Here is a 21401-nt window from a genome sequence, read left to right on the forward strand (position 1 = left end):
AGCCAATGAAGTTCTCTTTTCACAGAGTTATGTTTATGATCTTCATAGAGCCTGCTCTATAATCACAAAACTGTTGGATAAAGAAAAAGTACATTTCTTGACATGCATGTGCATGTATAACATTGCAGGACATATTTATATATATGTCAAGAATGTGTATCATACACCCAGTGCATAAATATCTAAGTCAATCTCCATTTAAATACTCTCTAATAAGCAATCGAAATTCTTCTATTTACTGTTCAAGATTCCTGCTTAACTAGATATTTCTTGAAAAAAAGTGAATTGTTGGATACATTGGAAAATAGATTTTGCAATACAGATTTTCTTGTTATTTTGTTGCAAAGGGATTTGATTTGTATATATATCTTTCTGTATTGGTAAGGAGACTTTATTAGTGTGAAATTTCTCAAGACGACTTCCTAAAATTCCATGGTAAAGTGAATACAGTATAATCACATTTCAGTTATATATTACACAATACAAAATAGAATATTAAATTTTAAGATATCCAGAATAATTTCTCCAAGGACATAAATGCTTTGACATCCTATCATCCATATCATAGATTTCCATAATTTTAGCAAATAAATCCCCATTCCAATGTGCTATGAAATATACATAGTCAAATTTTTAGAGTTTTATCTCCTTTGTATAAATTTATAAGCCATCAAAGGGAAACAAAATGCTTAAACTCATAATGTTATGAGTTTTATGTACACAATGAATGCAGACATACCAAACAACACAGGGCAAAGTCAAAGGAACAATGCGTGACTGGAAATGTACTCCACGAAAACGTCCAGTTCAGAGAAAACATGTCAATGCTGCAGTATGAATATCCTGCATTCTTTCTCAAAGCCTTTTACATAAAACAAGCTTTCTTAGAAATTAGGGCCATTTCAGGTCAAGTATAAATACTTATCCCACAGGTATTCCAGGGACTTGACTATTTTGGAGAACTTCTAGAAATTTAATGTCATCAGGTAAATTTTGCAAAACTCCAATAGAAATGACCTATTTCTAAAAGAAGAAAAAGTTTATCAATGTGTAATTGAGCCCCTGGATTCTTTGGTTTGTTGCAAATTTCCATTTATCTTTTTTGATAGTTGAGATTTGCCCAGAGAGTGATGGCTGGCTTTTATATTTGTTACTTCCACAACTATTTTCGTGCATTTTTCAAGTTTTTTTTTTCAGACAGGAAACCTAAGATAATTTTCCAGGTTCACAGACAGATTTGATGCAGACTTCTTAGGCATAAAGGGTGTTTAATTCTTTTATCAGCAGACAGCAAAAGATAAGGTTTTTTTTTTCTTTTGCTTTCCCATTTTGTAATTCATTATAAAATAAGCATTTCCCCCCTTAGGCTTGACTTACCTTTTTTAACTGTGCCTCCAGTTTGCTACATTCTTCTTTCTTTTGTTCGATGGCTATTTCTAGAGATTTTAATTTAGAGTCCCTTTTCAGCCCTGCTGAGGCTAACGAAGATGCATGTTCCTTGAGGTCAATTAAACTAGACTAAAAGGAAGAGAACACTAGTAAGTAAAACACTGCAATTTCTACTAGCAATATCTTCTATTTGAATACATTGATTCTATATGTAGCAATAAAGTGTGCATCAGACAAATGAGTAAATATAGTCTTACTAGGGTAACAATAGTCTGCTTTGGCCCGGAAATTACAGTTGGCCAGCTTACAGAACTGAGCAGGATCTAATTGCAACACAATCAAATGTGACCAAGTGGTGCAGTCAGTAAATGCATGCTTCCCGTCTCAAAGCCATGCTAATGATGTAAGTCCCAAGGTGGTCTTTACATGTCATGGTAAAACAGACACCCTGAACCTTCCATTTACATTTATTGCTGTCAGGTCATGCAGGCTCTAAGACAAATATGAAAGAAAATACTGACTTTAGTGCTTTCCCACCCTCCCTCTCAGGGAAAATCAAGTATAAAACACCCTATTAAGTTTTGATAAAATTCCCTTTCTTTAACAGACAACTGGCCAGTGGTTTTTCAAACATTTTTGTGTAATCAAAGATAAATTTTAAACTTTAGAGTAGACTTTATGTTCCAATCCTTTGTAAATACAGATTCAGTGGATACAATGAGCCTCTCCAATTCAGACATGGGGTTACCTAAATTCTTCCATTCATCATTCCCACCCAGGAACCAAAAGCTCCCCTGTATAGTCTGAAATTTTTAAACTAAACTAAATAAATAAATAAAGGCTTGCATATATCACAGAGCATAATTTTGCTAGCTGGGATAGCAAGGTCCATCACTAAATATGGAAACATTAGCAACATCTAACTATGTGACTAAAGTGTTCAGGTTTCACCTAAAAGCAGATGTTGTGCATTTCCTTTATATCCATTTTCAACACACAGGAAGACACTGAGCACACAGTGCTCTCTCTGTAGATGATGTTGCCTAACACCTCACATCTGGATGACCTTGTTGATGAAGACACTACCACCATCACCCAGCAGACAGCCCACCTAGTAACCCTCTAAGGGACAGCTTAGCCATTCTTATTTTTCAGGTAAGGAAACTAAAGCTCACGTAAGCTGGGTGTCTTCTCCAATGCTACCAATGTATTAAAGGGAGATACAGATCTCAAACCCAACTCAAATATCAATATTTTTATCATGTTTCTCCCCCAGAAATAATAAAGGTTCTTATAATCCTGGCATTTTGTCATGGTAAAGATTATCATCACCCCATCTAAGTTATCAACTCCCTGCTGACAATTATATGTTGTTTTCTTGACAGCTTTTACGTTGCTGGGTGTTACAGCTTCATGTGTCAACTTGGCTAGGCTCTCTTCCCCAGGCATTCAGTCAGACACTGATCTGGGTGTTGCTGTGAAGTCGGGTTGTAGATGTGACTAACATCTACAATCAGTTGACTTTAAGTAAAGGATACAATTCTCCATAATGTGGGTGGGCCTGATCCTGTCAGTTGAAAGGCCTTAAGAGCAGAAGAACTAAGAGAAGGAAGAAATTCCACCTGTGAACAGCAGGTCAGCTACCATCTGTGAATTTCTAGCCTGCCCTTCCTGACGTCCTGCCTTATGAATTGTGGACTTGCCTAGCCAACCCCCATAACTGTGTAAGCCTATTTCTTGCAATAAATTTCTTAATACAGTTCTGTTTTTCTAGTGGAAGCTTGACTGACACACCCAGCCCACTGGCAGACACATTATTATACAGGAACAATAAATGTTCGCTGAAATGCCTGTCTGAAATTCATACACTGTAGGCATTGTTTATAAAATTATTTTCATTTAAAATTTATGCTCCACCATGCCATCAAAATCTCTTTTCAATAAGATGTGTGTGTGTGTGTGTACTTTTTAAGGAACAAACCCATGAATAGCATTTGCAATCAGTGGCTGCAATGAGTCAAAGCCGTCTATCACGTATCGACTATAGTAATCACGGATCCCCCCGAGTTACATTTAGCAGGGAAATCGTAGAAAGAGGATTTATAGTCTTTATTTTCATATCAAAACAATAATCTCCTGTCTAAAAACTTAAATTTTACATCTAAATTTTAGGGAGTACAAATTTTGCTTCTGAGTTTCCTTGAAATTCCTATTATTCATCAATTCCTCCTTTCTTGGATTCCTAATGCAGAGAATTATCTCTTGGATTCCTAATTTATAGAGAATTATCAAAACTCCGCAGAGTGAAAGGACCTGTACCAGCCCTAAAGCAGATGGACATTTCCTGCCAGGAGGGTGGTGGGGGATAAGGGTGAAGGGACCAGTGATAGACAATGGCACATATGTCAGAGTTTTGACAATTGAATAAAATAATGTGCATTGCTGCTTCTCAAACCTCTTCAGTGAAGTATCCCTAAGTAAACTAAGGGGTTATAGGTGTATCTCAGCATAGGGGGCTAAAACCCAAAGCATTCTTTCCATGACCCCCAATAAGAAGTTTCTTTAAAGTATATTGCTTTACTGAAAAAAGTGAGATCTGTTTTGGTTTCCACATTTGCTCTAATGTGAAAATATTGTTTTAAATTTTTACTATAACATGAAAATAATGTCCCAGAAGAGCAGCCATATTTAACCTTTTGTGTCCAGCCTGGGACCAAATCTCTTAAGCCGGGGATACTGAGTTATCCCCGGAAGCACAGATGAACGTAAATCACCCAGCCCAAGAATTAGGATGTTAAAGGCCTTCAATAAAGTGGAGCTGCTATTATTAGTAGTAATGCTTTTGTTATTTCCAACAAAATGTCAATGGACACAGAAAAAATACAGAATCTTCTAAGCCACACAAATGTGATAAGACATCCAGAAGAATTTTAAGGAGCTCCATCCTGTGCAGTTAGAAGAGAAGATGTGTATTGAGCATCACCGATGAAGAGAGTTACAGTAAATGTTTTCCTTTGAATTCACACAGCTTTACAAAGTAGGAGTAACTATGTTCCCCAAATCTGCACACTGTTCCTCAAATTAAGTCTCTGGTCTCTTGAAGCTACCATAAACACAGTTTTATGAGGACCATCAATATGGTTCAAGTTCATTTGTTTTTCCAAACTCACCTCTTTTTCAGTCAGTTCAGCTTGTAAAGCATTGACCTTCTCTTTTAGGTCTTTGTTCTCTTTTCGGAAAGATTCTATCTCTTCTAGTCTTTCCCGATCATCTCTCTCTCGCTGTTCTTTCAAACGTTCAATTATTCTTTCCTGTGAGGCAATTGTCAAAAAAGAAGGGGTGAGAACCTGTCTCTCACCTTGTCATATGCCAAGATATGCTACAAAATGAGGCAATACATGTAAGAAATTCCCTATAAGAATCAATACACATAAATATTATTTAAAAAATTGGTTTATGAAGAGAGGCATAGCAGAGAACACAGCTTTTCGCCTGTTCATAAAAGTCAGCATCACAGAGTTGTAAGGGACATTAATGATCAAGCTCTGAGGCTGTTTTGGTTCGTGGTACTTAGAAAATTTCAAAAGCAGTCCCCAAAAAGGGAGGTTCAGGCACCAAGACCCTGGACCTGCCAAAGCCTTGTCTGGGCAAGGAAAGAAGCAGAAGCAAACTCGTGGCTCTACCCTCCTTGCTTGGCTTTCCCACCTGATGCAAAAAGACTTTCCTTGGTTTCTGAAGACTCTTCTCTGACTGGGAAGGGGACTGGAGCAGGGCAGGACCTCCACCACCCAGGACTGAGGACTGACTCACAGTGAGAACTCGAAACAAAATGAAAATGAGCTCATTGTATAAGTGGTTTCCCAATGTGTCAGAAGATGTTTATTTGCTTCCAAATTTTCCCAGTGGCTTATTGGCAGTGAGTAAAGACTCCAAAACACTGCCTGACTTTGAGCAAAGTTCACATTGAAGCTTTCTTGTATTGAGAGCTTACTACACATGAGGCATGTGCCCCACTTACCTAGTCTTCATCCCAACTGCCAGGTCTGAAGCACTGCTACTGGGAATAGTGTAGAACTGAGGAAACCCAGGCACAGAAAGACCAGCTGACTCATCAAGGGTGACCCAGCTCATAAACAGAAGGCCCACCCTGACATCCAAAGCTCTCTTAGTCTTAGCCAAGTCCCTGAGACCACACCGACACAAACAAATGCCTGGAGACGTTCAAGGAGATCTGAGGACCTGCCTGCCCTTGACTTTCCTACTGAAATAAAAATACTACTCTGGTAGTCATTTTTCCTAAACTGTTACAACCTTGCCGATATCAAAATAAGAACCTTCTATTTTAAAAGAAAATTCCACTTGGAAAAAGTTTGAGTTAGATTTCTAAAGTTGGTTTCAAATTACCCAACACATATCTGAACCTCCTTTTGGATGTCGTCATTAAAAAATATTGGCGCAACAATGATGTTTCAATATTCTGATACCATCTTCTATATTTTTATAAGTACATAGTAAAAGACAGCTCCTGATACATAAGACAACTGTAGAACAGTGTTTAGAGCAGAGGAAAGTTAGTCTGAACACTTGGTCTGTGATTTAAGGATTCCCAGGGAAGCAACTGCTATACCTCAACAACAATAATGTTTGTATCTAATGTTTTCAGGGGGGAAAGAGTAGCATTACTGTTTTTGCTACTTTAAGGTGAAGTACATCATTATGACAGGGGGAGTGAAAATAGAAAAAATGAGCCTATTAATTGCCTATATTTGTTTCTTCTTGATTCCAGCAACAGTCCTATTTGACTTTGTCTGTGACATTGGAGAGTGGATGATTACGTGACCTACAGAAGAAAGATATGGCCTCAGTGTACGGTACGTCTCTCGAGGGCTTTCCATGATTTCAGCAAATGAGCCCTCACTGCCTTTTGCCTACACTTATTACAAAAGCCTCATGACTGGTCATCTGGCCAACAGGCCTTCTCCATTTCATCACTTCTACCACAGGGTTGTTGGGGTGACATTTTTAAAGCCCCAAACTGACCTTGTCACCTCACTATTTGATATCCCTCCCAAAAGTCACTTTGGCCCTATGGTGGGGCATTTATTCCCACTCAGCACTGTGCCCACGGTTTACTGCATGCTCACCCTCCCGGGCCAGCTTCTCCAAGGGCAGCACTCCAGTCCAAAGGACTGGGCAAACTGTCTGGCATACAACAGGCAATTAAAAAGGCTGATGGAAGAAATAAGAACTCAGCGTAGGAATCATCTTGTCTTCAAAGGAAGGGAAATGAAATTAAGTACGTGTTTTAACATCCAGAAGGTGTCAGAGTCATTTGGAAACAAGGTTGAGTTGCTCTAAGCCCTTGTACTATTGACTGGGCATTGATGACAAAAAACATCAGCAAGCAGTATAACGTTTTTAAGTGTTATTGATGATTCAATACTCCAAAATATTTCTCCGTCAATCACAAAACTAATTTAACTGTCAGCCAAACAGGGCCAGATGTCAAAAACATGTGTTAAAAAGCCTTAATATGCCATGATCTACTTGATTAACAGCTAACTTGTAGAAATTCCAACAATGTGTTCTTGTTTTAGTCTTATTTGCATTGGCAAGTGTTCCTTGCGCACTCATCTGGCCCTGCACAGGTCTAATCTCTTTGTGCTTTATCACTGGGTGGGAACTGAATTGCAGTGGCCTCCAGCGCTGGCTGCTATCTGGCTTTCTTAACTGCTTATCTAGTGTGTGGCCACAGCAAGGCTTGGGAGACCAGCTTTATAAACACCATGCATTCTGTCTCTTGAGCTTCTGTGTGTCAATCCTAGAACGATGTCATACTCAATCTTAACTTGCTAAGTGGCATTTTTGTTTTCAAAGTCTGAATATGTGAATAAGTTCCTGGAAATTTTTTAAAAAGTAACACACTCCCTGGGATGTAATAACCCAAGTGGAATGGGGAATAATGCCTAATGGGTTCAGGTCACTGGGCAAAAGACAGCCAGTAATTCAATGTTCTTATGAATCTATAATTGTTAATAAATAATTTTATTTTTCCACCATGCCTTGTTCCAGAAGATTTATTCAATTATATGTGAATAAAATTAAGAACTGGTGAGGGAAATGCCATTAAGGAGATATTGATGTCAGAAGCACAAATATCAGAAGGTCTGAGATTTAGTCCTACTCCATCATCCGTGAGCTGAGTAGCCTTGGGATAATACAGGGTAGGCAACAAGGTCGCAACAAAAGGCCAACCTTGAGCATAAGTGAATTCCTGGAGTGCTGAGTTAGAAATTAGCTGTGCCAAGGTTGATTAATGATGCCTTCCCAGGGCTCAGAAGTAGCAAGTGATGCCGCACATCTCCTAAATTTTATTTCTGGGCAAGTCATTTTACCTCACTAAGCCCCTTTCCCATCTTTAAAACGATAGAGCATAGATTTCATGTTTATCAAAGTATGCTTTTCTGACCACATGCATCAGAATCACTGGGCATTGATGCTATTAGAGTTGTCTCATTTTTTCTCCCCTTTATTCTCCTCCACTCCCACCCAGACTCCCCCCGACCTTTGATTCATGTCCATGGGTCATACATGTAAGTTCCTTGGCTTCTCCATTTCCTATATTATTCTTAACCTTCCCTGTCTATTTTGCACCTACTATTTGTGCTTCTTATTCCCTGTACCTTTTCCCCCTTTCTCCTCTCACCCCCTCCCTGCCAATAGCCCTCCCTGTGATCTCTATTTCTCTGATTCTCTTCCTGTTTAAGTTGTTTGCTTAGTTTGTTTTGTTTTGTAGGTTCAGTTGTTGATAGTTGTGAGATTGTTGTCATTTTACTATTCATAGTTTTTAGCTTCTTTTTCTTAGATAAGTCTTTAATGTTTCATATAATAAGAGACTGGTGATGATGAACTCCTCTAACTTGACCTTATCTGGGAAGCACTTTATCTGTCCTTCAGTTCTAAATGATAGCTTTGTTGGATAGAGTAAGATATTAGGATGTACACAGAAGTTTGATACCTGTTGGAATAAATACTGAAATCCACTATTCTTTGTCCTTTGATAGAAAACCTTGACATTTCTTATCCAATGATTTTAGGTTTTTCAAATACATTAGCATTGTGGTTGTGGCACCTTTAGAAAATTCCCTCTAAATAAATTGCTCTGTTTGCTCTTAGTCTTCATTGCTATGAAAGGCAAAAAAAGATCAGGTGCAAATAGTTTTTGCAGACTAACAGCTCATGGGTCAAACCTAGCCGACACAGCTATTTTGTTTGGCTTGAGCATTCTTATTGTTAAGAATCTGAACTTGGATGTTTTGAGACAGGTCAAGGACTACCCAGCTCACCACAGTTGCCAATACTCCCTACTCCATAACACCAAACCCATTTTTCTCATTTTTGTTCCCTGCCAGCCCTTTGAGGAGACATCTAAGCTCTCAGTTCCTCAACTATGGTCCAATTCAGATTTCATGTGCCTGAGACTGAGGATCAGCAAACTGAACAATCCTGGTCATGGTAGTTCCAAAATTCAGAATGGAATTTAGAGATCAAGCACTCCCCTGGCAGGTGTTACTATACCAGGGCCTGAGTGAAAGTGAGATAACACACATGAATGACACACAGATATGGGTACGCTTAAACGTGCATTTTGAAAATAAGGTACTCAGAGACACTTGCAATGGAAGAGCCCTGCCTCACTTGATGCAACCGTCAAGCAGTGGAGGCAGGGCGAGGGGCCAGACTCCCACAGACCCGGCTACCCGCCCCGCCCCCTGTCATCCCCTTGGCTGCAAAGGAAGTGCTTTAGGAGGGGAGTAGTTTCAGATTTGGGGATTCTTTGGGGTTTAAACTAGAATAAATCAACTCTTAATAGAGCCAAGGGAAAAAAATGATAGAGTTCTGCCAAGAATTCACAACATGAAAAATTATATGGTATATGTTTACTTCTTAAAATTTGGAGAAAGAAATGAAGAGGTACAAATAGGCTGACATCCTACCATTGGAAAACTGCAAAAGGGTTACATAATCTTTAATAGTTTGAACCAACATTCCCTCATTCAAATATTACAGAGGAAATTATTACAGAGAGCTTTGGAAATACATTCTTTTTTTTTTTTTTTTGGAAATACAATCTTGAAAACTAAAAATAGAAGAATATCTTTCCCTGAAAAATCACTATATTTACACTTCTTATAAGTCTTCAGGTAAAATCTTAAATCTTATAATATAAACCTAAAATTTATTTATTTGTTTGCTTGTTTATTTATTTTTTAAGATTTTATTTATTTATCTTTAGGGGAGAAAGGAAGGAGAGAGGGAGAGAAATATCAATGTATGGTTGCCTCTCGTGCGTCCCCTGCTGGGAACTGGCCTGCAACCCAGGCGTGTGCCCTGACTGGGAATGGAAGTGTGATCCTTTGGTTTGCAGACCCGCACTCAGTCCACTGAGCTACACCAGCCAGGGCCTAAATTTATAATCTTAAAACTTTTAACAGAAACGTGAAGACCATCTGCCCATAGAACGTGATACTTTTTTCTCTCCTATATTTTTAACATAGGTCAGTGGTTCTCAGACTGCAGTGTGCATCAAAATGACCCTGGAAGGTGGCCAAATGCAGATTCCCAGGCCCAGTGTAAGGCTCTGACTCAGTAGGCACACATGGGGCCTAATAATTTAGATTTTTCAACAAGCACCACCGGGTAATTCTGAAAAAGTCAAAGAAGGCCTCTTTAATATACCCTGATTTACATAACCTCTGGGACCATTTCATCTCATTTCCCCATTCCACAAATAAGAAATCTGAGGCCCTAGGAGGGAGAGAGCTACTTGACTTCTGAAATCCTATGTATTTTACTTATTTATTTATTGTCTGTTCCTCCTTCACACCCGTTAAAAATCTAAACTCCAGGAGACCCAGGATTTCGACTCATTTTTTCCCCTGCTGCATCTCCTGTGCCCACAGCAACGCCTATCACACAGTGGGGACTCACACAACCGGTGTTTGCTGGGCACTCCCCTGGCAGGTGTTACTATACCAGGGCCTGAGTGAAAGTGAGCTAACACACATGAATGACACACAGATATGGGTACGCTTCTGGGGCTTGGAGTCTAGCAGAGAAGAACAATTAATCACACACACAAAAAAACAGACAAAAGCACAATTAAGATTATAACACAAGCTCTGGGAAGTTCACAGTATTCATGAGAACATAATGAAGGATTTTACCTAGCAGGGTGCCCTGAGAAAATGACTCATAAAATAATAATAATAACCACAGCTATAATGTATTATACCTATGGTTCTAAATCAGAACTGAGAAATAAACTGAGGACATGAAAGATTAAGTAGTTTGTCCAATGTAGTAAATATCAGACCTAGGATTTGAAGCCAGGCAATCTGACTGTAGTGTCCACATTCTTAACTATTGTACAATATAGCTTCTCAGGAAACTGAGCTCTCAGAAGAAGAATTAAGCCTACAGAGAGCAGAAAACATGTCTGTATAGCATGTAATAGCAATAATGGCATGTTCCAAGGGCCTGAGAATGGTACAGCTGAAAATGTAGAAGGCCAATATACTTACAACACAGAGAACAAGGGGAGAGAGATATGGGATGAAGCTTGAAAGAAAAGAAAGGAAGAAAGAAAAAACAAAGAAAGGGAGTGGGGTAGAATGAAAGGGAGAATGGGAAAAGGAGGGAGTGTGTCAGAGAAAGATGAGTATGACAGGCAGAGGGATGGCTGGTCAGATAAGAACCAGATTAGACAACCGGATGGACTCTGTGGGCCAGGTTAAAGATTTCACTATTTATCATCTTAAGAACAAAGACAAGCTAGTTAAGGTTTTAAAGCAGGACTAGAGGTGAGGTGAGCAGGTTTGCATTTCTAGAAGGCACCCAGGCTCCAGTATGCTGAGTCTACTGAAGAGGGTCAGCATGGGAGTTGGTGGCCCAGCTGGGGTTGTTCATGGTGTGTGTGCATAGAAAAAAACAGGCCCTCTTCAATGCATCTGGAAGATCTCCCTCCACCCATGCCTCCCAAAATTCTGATACCCAGCTTTGTAGTCCAGGCTCACCTTCTCTGACAAAGCCTCCTCCAGTGTCGCCAGGGCAGTGTCTGTATTACTGGAATCTGTCTGCAGGGACTTCACTCTGTCTTTCAGATTGGTCAGTTGCTTGTCTTTGTCCCTAAGTTGTTCTTGCAAGTTTTCAATCTGAAAATAAAGATCACCGTATTTATTGCACATTTGATCATATATGTAGGGCCAAGATTCCAGAAGTGAACTTGTTAAAAAAAAAAAAAAGACTTGAGATTACAGAAATTGTCAGCATTACGAGGTTACACTTTGGCTTAGAATCAATGCTGTTTTGATGAGGCCTTCCGTCTTCCCCAGAATCCAAACTTGCATTTAAATGGTGACACAGGTGAGCAGAATATCTCCCTCCAGATAAATGCAATCCCCTCAGACATGTAAGCACCATTATTTCTATCTATTTCTATCCCTTTCACCAGCCCTTTAAGTCTCAAATCCATAGACCTTACCATGGCACAGTAAGTAAGTCAGAGAAACACACATATAGGATTTATTCACTCAATAAACAGAATGGGTACTCAGTCTGCACCAAGCACCATATCAGTACAGAGCAGAACCTATGTAGTCATTCACTCCCTCCTTTATTAAGCATTAAACTTTGTGATAGGCCAAATGTTGTCAAGTGGCTGTTTCAAAGTAGCCACATGAAAAGCCAAGTAGGTTATCACCAGTAGACTGTTAATGGGAAGAACTTGTGATATAAATCAAATGTAACAAGTACTAAACACTCCATTTGGCAACTAAGTCATGTGCTGGCAACCTACCAGGCACTTTCATCCACTATCTGCAGCCTGAAATAAACACGCCAAATAGGCAATTATAACGCCTGCCCAGGAGTTAGCAGCCAAGACCTTCTAGTGGGCACTGCGTACATTATCATTCATGTTTTTATTCTCTGCTTTCAAACCACATATGTCTTATCTAAGGATTTAAAAAAAAAGCTCCACTGTACAAACAATTTATTCATATTAAGGGTTTTAAAATGACAAGGAAAAATAGTAGTACAACTTCAAGATAAGTCCATTCAAAATATTTGTATTCTGCACCCAGGCTTTCTCAGGAAATCATTCCAAATGCATGTTTCACAATGTGTGACTCAAACAAATTTTCAGATTACTTGATTCATTTAGCACGAATCTGGAATGGCCAGTGGCAGCAGCAATAACGAGGAGAAAGTGACAGCAGAGGTGGCAACAGCGGCGGCACCAAGATGCCTGTGACTACAAAGAAGGTGCTGCTGCTAGCCCTCAGCCTACAGCACAGGTGGCAAACACAAGGCCCCCGGGGCCGAATCCAGCCTCCACCTTCCTTTATCCAGCTCAGCACCTTGTTTCTACCCAGCAGCAGAACCGAGCTCTTGCTTAACAATTAAGGAGTAGTTACATCTATACAGTCCTAAAATTACATTTGGCCCTTTGAAGGCAACCTCGAGGCTGATGTGGCCCCTGGTGAAAATGACACCCCTGATCTACAGATGCAACTTGGCGAATTTTTCCAATGGTTACCATGGTGGTGGGAAAACAGAGATGAATTTTTCCTCCTCCTGTTCTTCCTTCCCTCCTTCCTACCTTCCCTTCTCCCTTCTTTCTTTCCTTCTTTTTTTTTTTTTGCCCATGTAGTTCTTTAATAAGACATGTTTTCTTCTTTGAGACACATACCCTGGAAACTCACATTATAAATATCAAATAATTAACTTTCTCCTTCATCAAAATGCAGTGTGTTCCTCTCCATCCACCACTGTGAGAATTCACTGTTCCTCCATGGAAAACAGGAATTCAAAATGCATAATCATCTGCAGTCAAAACAAAAGATTCCTCCATTCTGGACAAGTGTTCATAGAGCTTTATAACACCATAAGCAAACACATGAAGGAGTAAGAATATGGACACTTACATGTCAGAATGATGGTTGTTCTATAGTAGAAACCAGCAACTGAGAGGACTGATTCATTTTCATTTTGAAAAATAATTATATTTATTTATTTTTAGGTAGAGGGGAAGGCAGGGAGAAAGATGGAGGAGAAACAACAATGTGTGGTTGCTTCTCACATGTTCCCCACTGGGGACCTGGCCTGCAACCCAGGCATGTGCCCTGACTGGGAATCAAACCAGCGACCCTTTGGTTCTCAGGCTGGCACTCAATCCACTGAGTCATACCAGCCAGGGCACATTATGCAAATATTTAAAAGTATGTTTGCATACAATTGTCACTAAATGGAAATAGTAGAATGCAAAGAGGGGAAAAGCAGAATGTGAAAAAACATAATTTTGTTTTTAAAAGTTCTTACGTAAAACAATATATATATAAAAGAAACTCACTTAAAATGTTTTTTGTCAATGGTATGACTAGTGATTTTAGTTTTCTTCTTTATACTTTCCTATGTCTGCTGACTTGTTTTCCTTGAACAGGATAAACAGAAGACCAGGGAACCAGAATGAGGAAAATTCACCCAGAAAAATGTTCCCAACTTTGATGCAAATGCTACCACTGCAGATGCTGTTGCCCCAGCTGCTGAATTCCAGAAACTGAGCACAAAGCCAGCCAGCGGGACACCACCACTAGCCCTGCAACCATGCAGCGCCATGGCCTTGGCCTTGCAGTCACTGCAGCAGAGAGAGCTCCTCACATTCCCAACAACCCAACAACTCTAGAGCAGATACACCTATGAGCAGAATAAAGGTCAGGCACACAGCCATCTGCAAAGGAACCTGAGAAACCAAGTGTTGACAATTCCACCTTCCAGCATGAGAAGTCCTTCAGAAGCTCAGAAGAAAATCAGAGTATGGGGCAGCCAAAAACACCATCTACAACACCAAGGGAGACACCTGGTGTGAGCTCCTAAATCCAGCAAATTACACTCTCCTGGAACAATTATTCTATCTCTCTTTGAAATTCTTACAGGACTATAAATCTAAGCTTTGATTCAGACACTTGCCCAAATGTGTAGTTCATGCAACTCTTTGTTACCAGTCTGTGATAAGAACACTGGAGACATTGAGAGTGTCCATATATCACTCCAATATTCAAGAACATGACTGACAGACTTCTCACCTTGAGCAGTACATAGACAAGGTGAGATATTTTTGAACTCATGCGTCATTTGTGGTCAGAACTGCACAGTGATTGTACACAGTAAGACCACATATTGTCACATGACAGACTGGAAATTTTAAAAAGAAATAGATTGTTTGGTAAGCACAAATTTATAGGACTGCTAATCTCTCAATGCTTCAGAAATACCTTTCTTTTCCTTTTTTTATTGTAGTAAAATACACATAAAATTTACCCTTTTAACATTTTAAATGTACAGTTCAGTAATATTAAATAACTTCATGCTGTGCAGTCCTTGCCACCATCCATCCCCATGTGTCTGCCCTTCGTTCTACACAACTGTATCACACGTAGATTCAAGCGACCACCACCAAAGTCAGGATACAGAACAATTCCATCACGGCAGGGATCTCTCATGTTGCTCTTTTATAACTGCACCTACTTAGCTCAGGCAACCATAAATCTGTCCTCCATTTCCATAATGTTGTTTTCCCAAAAACATTACGTAAATGTAGCCATACAGTATATAATCTTAAGGATTGCCTTTTTCTTCCACTTAGCATCATTTTCTGGAGATTCATCTAAGTTGTTAAGTTTACCAATAATTTCTTCCTTTTAATTGCAAGGCAGTATTTCATGACATGGATATACCAGGTTGTTGAACCATTCACCTGTTAAAGGATATTGGGTTGTTTCCAATTTGGGGCTATTACAAATAGACTAGTGTGACCTTCTTGTGTAAGCACTGTGCTAAAACTGCAGAAACTAGGCTTACAAATAAAGTAGTATGACCATTCATGTACAAGTTTTTTCTATGAACTTAAGCCTTCGTTTCTCTGAGGTAAATGCTGCCAGGGTGCTACTGTCGGGTCATGTAGGATTTGAACAATTTTAGTTGTATGAGAAACTGCCAAACTTTTCCAGAGTCGCTGCACCATTTACATTCCGCCCACAATGTATGAATGCACTGGTCTCCCTCCATTCCCACCAACGTCTGGTGGCGTCATTACTTTCTATTTGAGTAATTCTGATAGGCATGTAGTGGCATCTCATTATAGTTTCATTTGCACTTCTTTTGACTAACCATTTTGAGCATCTTTTCATATGCTTAATTGCCATCTGTAAATCCTCTTCAGTAGATGTCTGTTCTTGCTTTTTTGCCCATTTCTAACTGGGTACTTTTTACTGCTGACTTTTGACAATTCTTTGTATATTCCAGATACTCACTCTTTGTCAAATATATAACTTACAATTAATTTCTGTATGCCTTTCCAGGCTGCAGCGTGTCTTTTTGTCCTTTTCACAGGACCTTTCACAGCATAGCAAGTCCAGTTTACCATCCTTTTTCCCTTTATGAATCAATCATACTTTTGATATCAGTTCTGTGAAGTCTTTCTCAAGACCTAGATTCTGGAGATTTCACCCTATAGTCTGTCTAATAAATTTATAGTTTTCTTTCTTACACTTAAGTCCATATCTACTTTGATTTAATTGCCTAAGGTGTGAGGTTTGGCCAATATTCATTTTTCTTGCCTATGAATGTCCAAATGGTTCGGGACCATTTATTAAAAAGACTAACCTTCCTTCATTGAAATATTTTTGTACCTTTGTAAAATAATCAATGAGGCATATTTGCATAGGTGTGTTCCTGGATTCCCTATTTTATTCTATGGATCTATGTTTCTGTCTCTCCAATAATCCCACACTGTCTTGCTTATGATAGATGTACAGTGAAGGTTAACATGAGTAGAGTGATACTTCCCACCTTATTATCCTTTTTCTTTCAAGACTGTTTTAGTTAATCTGGGGCTTTTGCTTTTCATTAAAAAAATTATAATAAGCTTGTATATGTCAATAAAAACCCTTGGTGAAATTTTTATGGGAATTTCATTAAACCTAGTCAGTTTTTGGAGACTTGTCACCCTTACTATGCTGAGTTTTCCAAACCATGGATACAGTGTATGTGTGTGTATTTTTGCATATATATATATACATTTGCAAATATATATATATATATTTGTTTAAGCCTTTTCTGATTTCTTTCATTAACATTTAGTAAATCTCAAAATAAAGATCCTGTTCATGTATTGGTAAGTTCACTTCTAAGTATTTCATTTTCTTTGGTGTTATTATAAATGGTATATTTTTAATTTTAGTTTCTACACAATTCATTGTTAGTATATAGAAATATTATTAATTTTTATGGGTTGACCTTGTATCCTGACACTTTACTGAACTAATTAGTTGTAGGAGATTTTATTTTTCTGTTCAATGATACCTTAGGATTTTGGTTTTCTATGTAAACTATCATGTCATCTGCAAAAAAGAAGAGAATTTTGGAGTACTACAGTGCATAAAAGTGATGAGAGTAGATAGCCTCGCCTTGTTCCTGAATTTAGGAAAAACATATTTAGTCTTAATGATGAGAGACAGATATTAGCTATATGTTTTTGTTTTTATTTGCAGATATTTTATCAAGTCATTGAGGTTTCCCTCTATTCCTAACATGCTAAGAGTTTTTATTATGACTGGGTGTCAAATTTTGTAAAATGCTTTTTCTATGTTAATTAACAAGATCATATGTTTTTTTCTTTAGCCTGTTCAATGATTAAATTTTTAATACTGAACCAACCTTACATACCTGGGATAAATCTCACTTAATCATAGCATATGTCATTCTTTTCATGAATGTTTGCATTTGATTTTCTAATATTTCATTGAGGATTTTTGCAGCTCAGTTCATAAGAGATAGTGATCAATAATTAATGATTTCAGATTTTGAAAGTTTGTGGGGTTGTTCTTTTTTATTTTTATCTTTGTATTATCTTTTCCTGTTTTAGTATTGAGGCAATTCTGGTCTCATAAATTGAAAAATATTCCCTCTTTCCTTTTTAGTATACGATTGAATAAAATTAATGTTAATTCTCTTTGGTAATATTCTCCAGTGAAGCTATCTGGTCCTGGGTGTTTCTTTTTCAACCACTTTTAAATTACAAATTCAATATATTTAATGGCTATTAAACTATTCAGGTTATTTATTTCATATTGATCAAGTTTTGATATTGTGTTTCCTGAGAAATTAGTCCATTTCTACTAAACTGTCAAACTTAGGAGTTGTCTATAATATTCTCCTACAAACTTTTTAATGACTACAAGAGTGAAAATATCTCTTATTTAATTTCTGATATTAGTGATTTGTCTCTTATTTCTTTTATCTTTGTCAGTGTTGCTGTAGTTTTACCAATTTCATTGATTTTTTTCTAAAAAGCAGCTTTTCATTTTATTGAGTTTTTCTATTCCTTCTATTTTCAATTTTACTGTTTTCTGATATTTTTATCATTTCTTTCCTCATGCTTGCTTTACACTTATGCTGCCGTTTTGTTTTTTTTTTGGTTTATTGCTGTAAGAACTTTATTATTTTGTGATACTCTCTCTTTTCTAATTAGTCCTTTAATGCTACAAAGTTTCCCATCAGCACTGCAATAGCCACACCCCACAAATTTTGATATATTTTACTCTCATTTTCATTCAGTTACATGTGTATTTTTCCTTTGAGACTTCATATTCAAAACATGGATTATTTATTTAGCTTCTTTGAATCATGGATTACTTATAGATTCTTTAGTCTTTCTACTATTTCTAGTTTGATTCCATTGTGGTCAGAGAAAACATACTCTATGAATTCAATTATTTTAAATATGTTGAAGTTAGTTTTACATCCCAGAATATGATCTATCTTGGTAAATGTCACATGTGTACTTGAAAAGAATGTATAGTCTATAGTTACTGGGTCAAGTATTCTAAATGTCAATTAGCTCTTGATAAAAGGTCAGTTTTTCTACATCTTTGCTAATTTTCTGTAATTAGTTCTGTTAATTATAACAGAATTATAATTCTAATTATAAGGTGGTGAAGTCCCTGGGTACAATTGTGTTTGTCTATTTTTCTTTTTAGTTCTATCAATTTTTATTTATATATTTTGAAGCTCTTTTGTTTGTTGCATACACATTAGGATTCCTATGTCTTCCTGGCAGATTTCTTCTTTTATTATATAATTATCTCATCCATTGTCTCAGATGATTTTCTTTGCTCTGAAGTCTACCTTATCAAATATTACTAATAATTACTCCTTTTCAATATTAATGTAAACATGATATATCTTTGTATTCTTTTACTTTCAACCTAGGTCATTGTGTTTAAAATGAACTTCTTATAAATCTCATATAGTCATGTCACAAGCTTTTAAAAAATCCACTCTGACAGTGTATGAATTTTAATTTGTATACTTTGACCACCAATGTGTCGGTGGTTAAGTCTGCTATTTTATTATTTTTTTCTGTTCATTTCCTCTGTTGTTTATTTCTCCATTTTTCTTATATTACTAAGGGTTATACTTGAAATATTTTTAGGATTTCATCTTCTCCTATAATTGGAAGCCAATAAATGTTTTTTAGAAATGGATTGCATAATTTGTCTTCAAAATCCCATCCTGATTTGAAATAAAAAAAAGCAAAGTAACTTTTTAAAAAAGTGACCCAGAAAAACTAGTGGTGAAGGGAAGATTCATACAGACTATCTAACTGCAGAGACGCAACCCCTGTGCTTGAGTCTCCCCTCAACTTCCCCCAGAGCCTTTAGAGCAGGAATTATGGGCCCCCTTCCTGCACTGGCACACAGAGGGCTCATTTCCCACCAGACGATGGAGGGAAGAGAACCAGAGTTTAGCTGGGAAGTTGAGTACTTCACTCTCAAGTGGAGTACTAGGCTACATGGCTAACAAGTTCAAACAAACTCAAGAAAACTCTGTGTTGCTAAATATTTCTCCACCAAAATGTCAAACACAGGGTTTGCATGATACCACTAAGATCTACATTTCCTATCGTGAGGTTGGCACATAGTAGGCCCTCACTAAATGTTCCTTGACTGTAACCAAAATGAAATAATCCTTTGAAATACTGCAGGAGCCTTGGCTCAAATTACATTCCACCAGCCTTCCAGAGAACAACCAACCACATCATGACACCCTGTGGAATATTTGAGATACTGCACTCTTCGACTTCTACCAAAGTCCAATTCAAGTGGACAGTGGGGGAAGCAAGAAAGAAAACAGCTCCCCAAAGCGCATAATTAATATTTAAAGTCTAGAATGCTCTTTTATCATTGGCAGTCTGACCCCAGTGGATAAGAACTCTCAAATAGAAGTGCCAGCTTCCCAAGCTCAGTGCTTATCTGACTTCAAAAACATTTATATGATTTCCTTTCTTTTAGAACTAATTTTAAAATGTAATCCAAGCTCTAACCAAGACAGCATGTTCCCAAATAGTATAGAATTTTGTGTACTTTTTCTTTTAGACATAAAATGAATAGGCAGCAAATTTAAAACATCCCCAAATTGTTATAACATGGAACATCCTGAAAATGTCCAATGATAACATAAAATGAGAAGCAAGGTCCAAGGGAGCTTCTAGAATTCTCATGATGTACAAATATTACTAAGTGATTGTTGTGGACAAGAGCTTCATGGTTTGCTAGCCATGGGTAAACACACAGACAGCATGGCAGGGCGGTTCAGAGCTTTGGAACCTCCTGAACAGGAAAAAACCTTAACACTGTACAAACCCATTTCTGCTGTCGTGATAGACAGAAAAATAATTTTACTTTCGGTTTCCACATCAGAAACCGAAAACCGATCAGAAAGAGCATGCAAAACATTTTTATTTTTTAATTTTTTTTGCTGCTTTGAACCCCCAAAATAACAACAACTACAACAACAGAAGGTGAGATACATACAAAGGAATCACTATATGCAGCAAAGGTACATTTGTGCACACACTGAACAGGAAATAAGAATTTTTTATGACACTAATTTTATCTGAAAGTCATAGCTTTCAGATTTCAGGTACATTACATAGCTTTTTGTATCATGTTCTGCATGTAGGGATTGGGGGCTGGATGAAAGGGATTAAGCAAAAAAGAAAGGTGTGGGCATTGGCTGTGGTGGGGTATGTGGGCTGAGTGGAGGAGGGCGAAAATTGGGACAACTGTAATAGAATAACAATAGAAAGAAAGAAGAAGGAAGGAAGGAAGGAAGGAAGGAAGGAAGGAAGGAAGGAAGGAAGGAAGGAAAGAAGGAAGGGAGGGAGGGAGGAAGGAAGGGAGGGAGGGAGAGAGGGAAGGAGAAAAGCAAAAACTCAGACACAGACAATAGATAGTATGGTGACTGCCACAGGAAAGGGAGGTAGGGGAGGTAAAAGAAGTAAAGGGGATGATAAATGGTGGTGGAAGGAGACTTGACTTGGGGGTGGTGAACAACACACAATACAATATATAGAAGATATATATGTACCTGAAACATATATAATTTTATTAACCAATATCACCCCAATAAATTGAATAAAAATTTTCAAACATGCATACACCTTTCATTTTTATAGACTCCTTTACTTATTCAAATAGTACCTGACATCAAACAAATTGGCTCAAAACACTACAGAAAAGGGGAATTACAAAAGAAATAATAAGACAAATAGAAAAATTTTATAACATCTTTAAAAGCTCATGAAAATCATAGACATCTAGATGATTCTGAATCTCAGATACAACTGATCTTCTGCAGATTTTTGTTCATGTATTTTCTTTTAATATTTACATTTATTTTCCACTCCCTAAATGTATTCTAAACTTGAAATTTAGTTAGCAAGATACTACCTGCCTTTCATGCATGCTTTGTTTTTACTTAATTCCTAGGCTGCAATTCAATTGCAAACAACTTTAAATTGTAAGTGCATCAATTAATCTTTGACTTTGAATCTTTGAATTTCAATAATGTATATTTTAGTAATTAAAAATTGCCATTAAGACTAAAAA

The 21401-nt window shown here is 37.6% G+C and overlaps 1 protein-coding gene across 1 annotated transcript in view; it reads right to left on the reverse strand.

The window, feature by feature from the left end:
- Positions 1–21401, reverse strand: part of ERC2 (ELKS/RAB6-interacting/CAST family member 2) — a 669672-nt gene that overhangs the window by 495511 nt on the left and 152760 nt on the right. Inside the window, exons 5-7 of the mRNA XM_037041287.1 lie at positions 11466–11603; positions 4560–4700; positions 1378–1518 (exon numbers count right to left, since the gene is read on the reverse strand). Of these exons, the coding sequence (XP_036897182.1) occupies positions 1378–1518; positions 4560–4700; positions 11466–11603 (420 nt within the window). The remainder of the gene's footprint in view (positions 1–1377; positions 1519–4559; positions 4701–11465; positions 11604–21401) is intronic.

This window comes from Sturnira hondurensis, unplaced genomic scaffold (genome assembly GCF_014824575.4).
Source record: "Sturnira hondurensis isolate 20B ecotype Veracruz unplaced genomic scaffold, ASM1482457v3 Scaffold0002840, whole genome shotgun sequence".
NCBI classification, from domain to species: Eukaryota; Metazoa; Chordata; class Mammalia; order Chiroptera; family Phyllostomidae; genus Sturnira; species Sturnira hondurensis.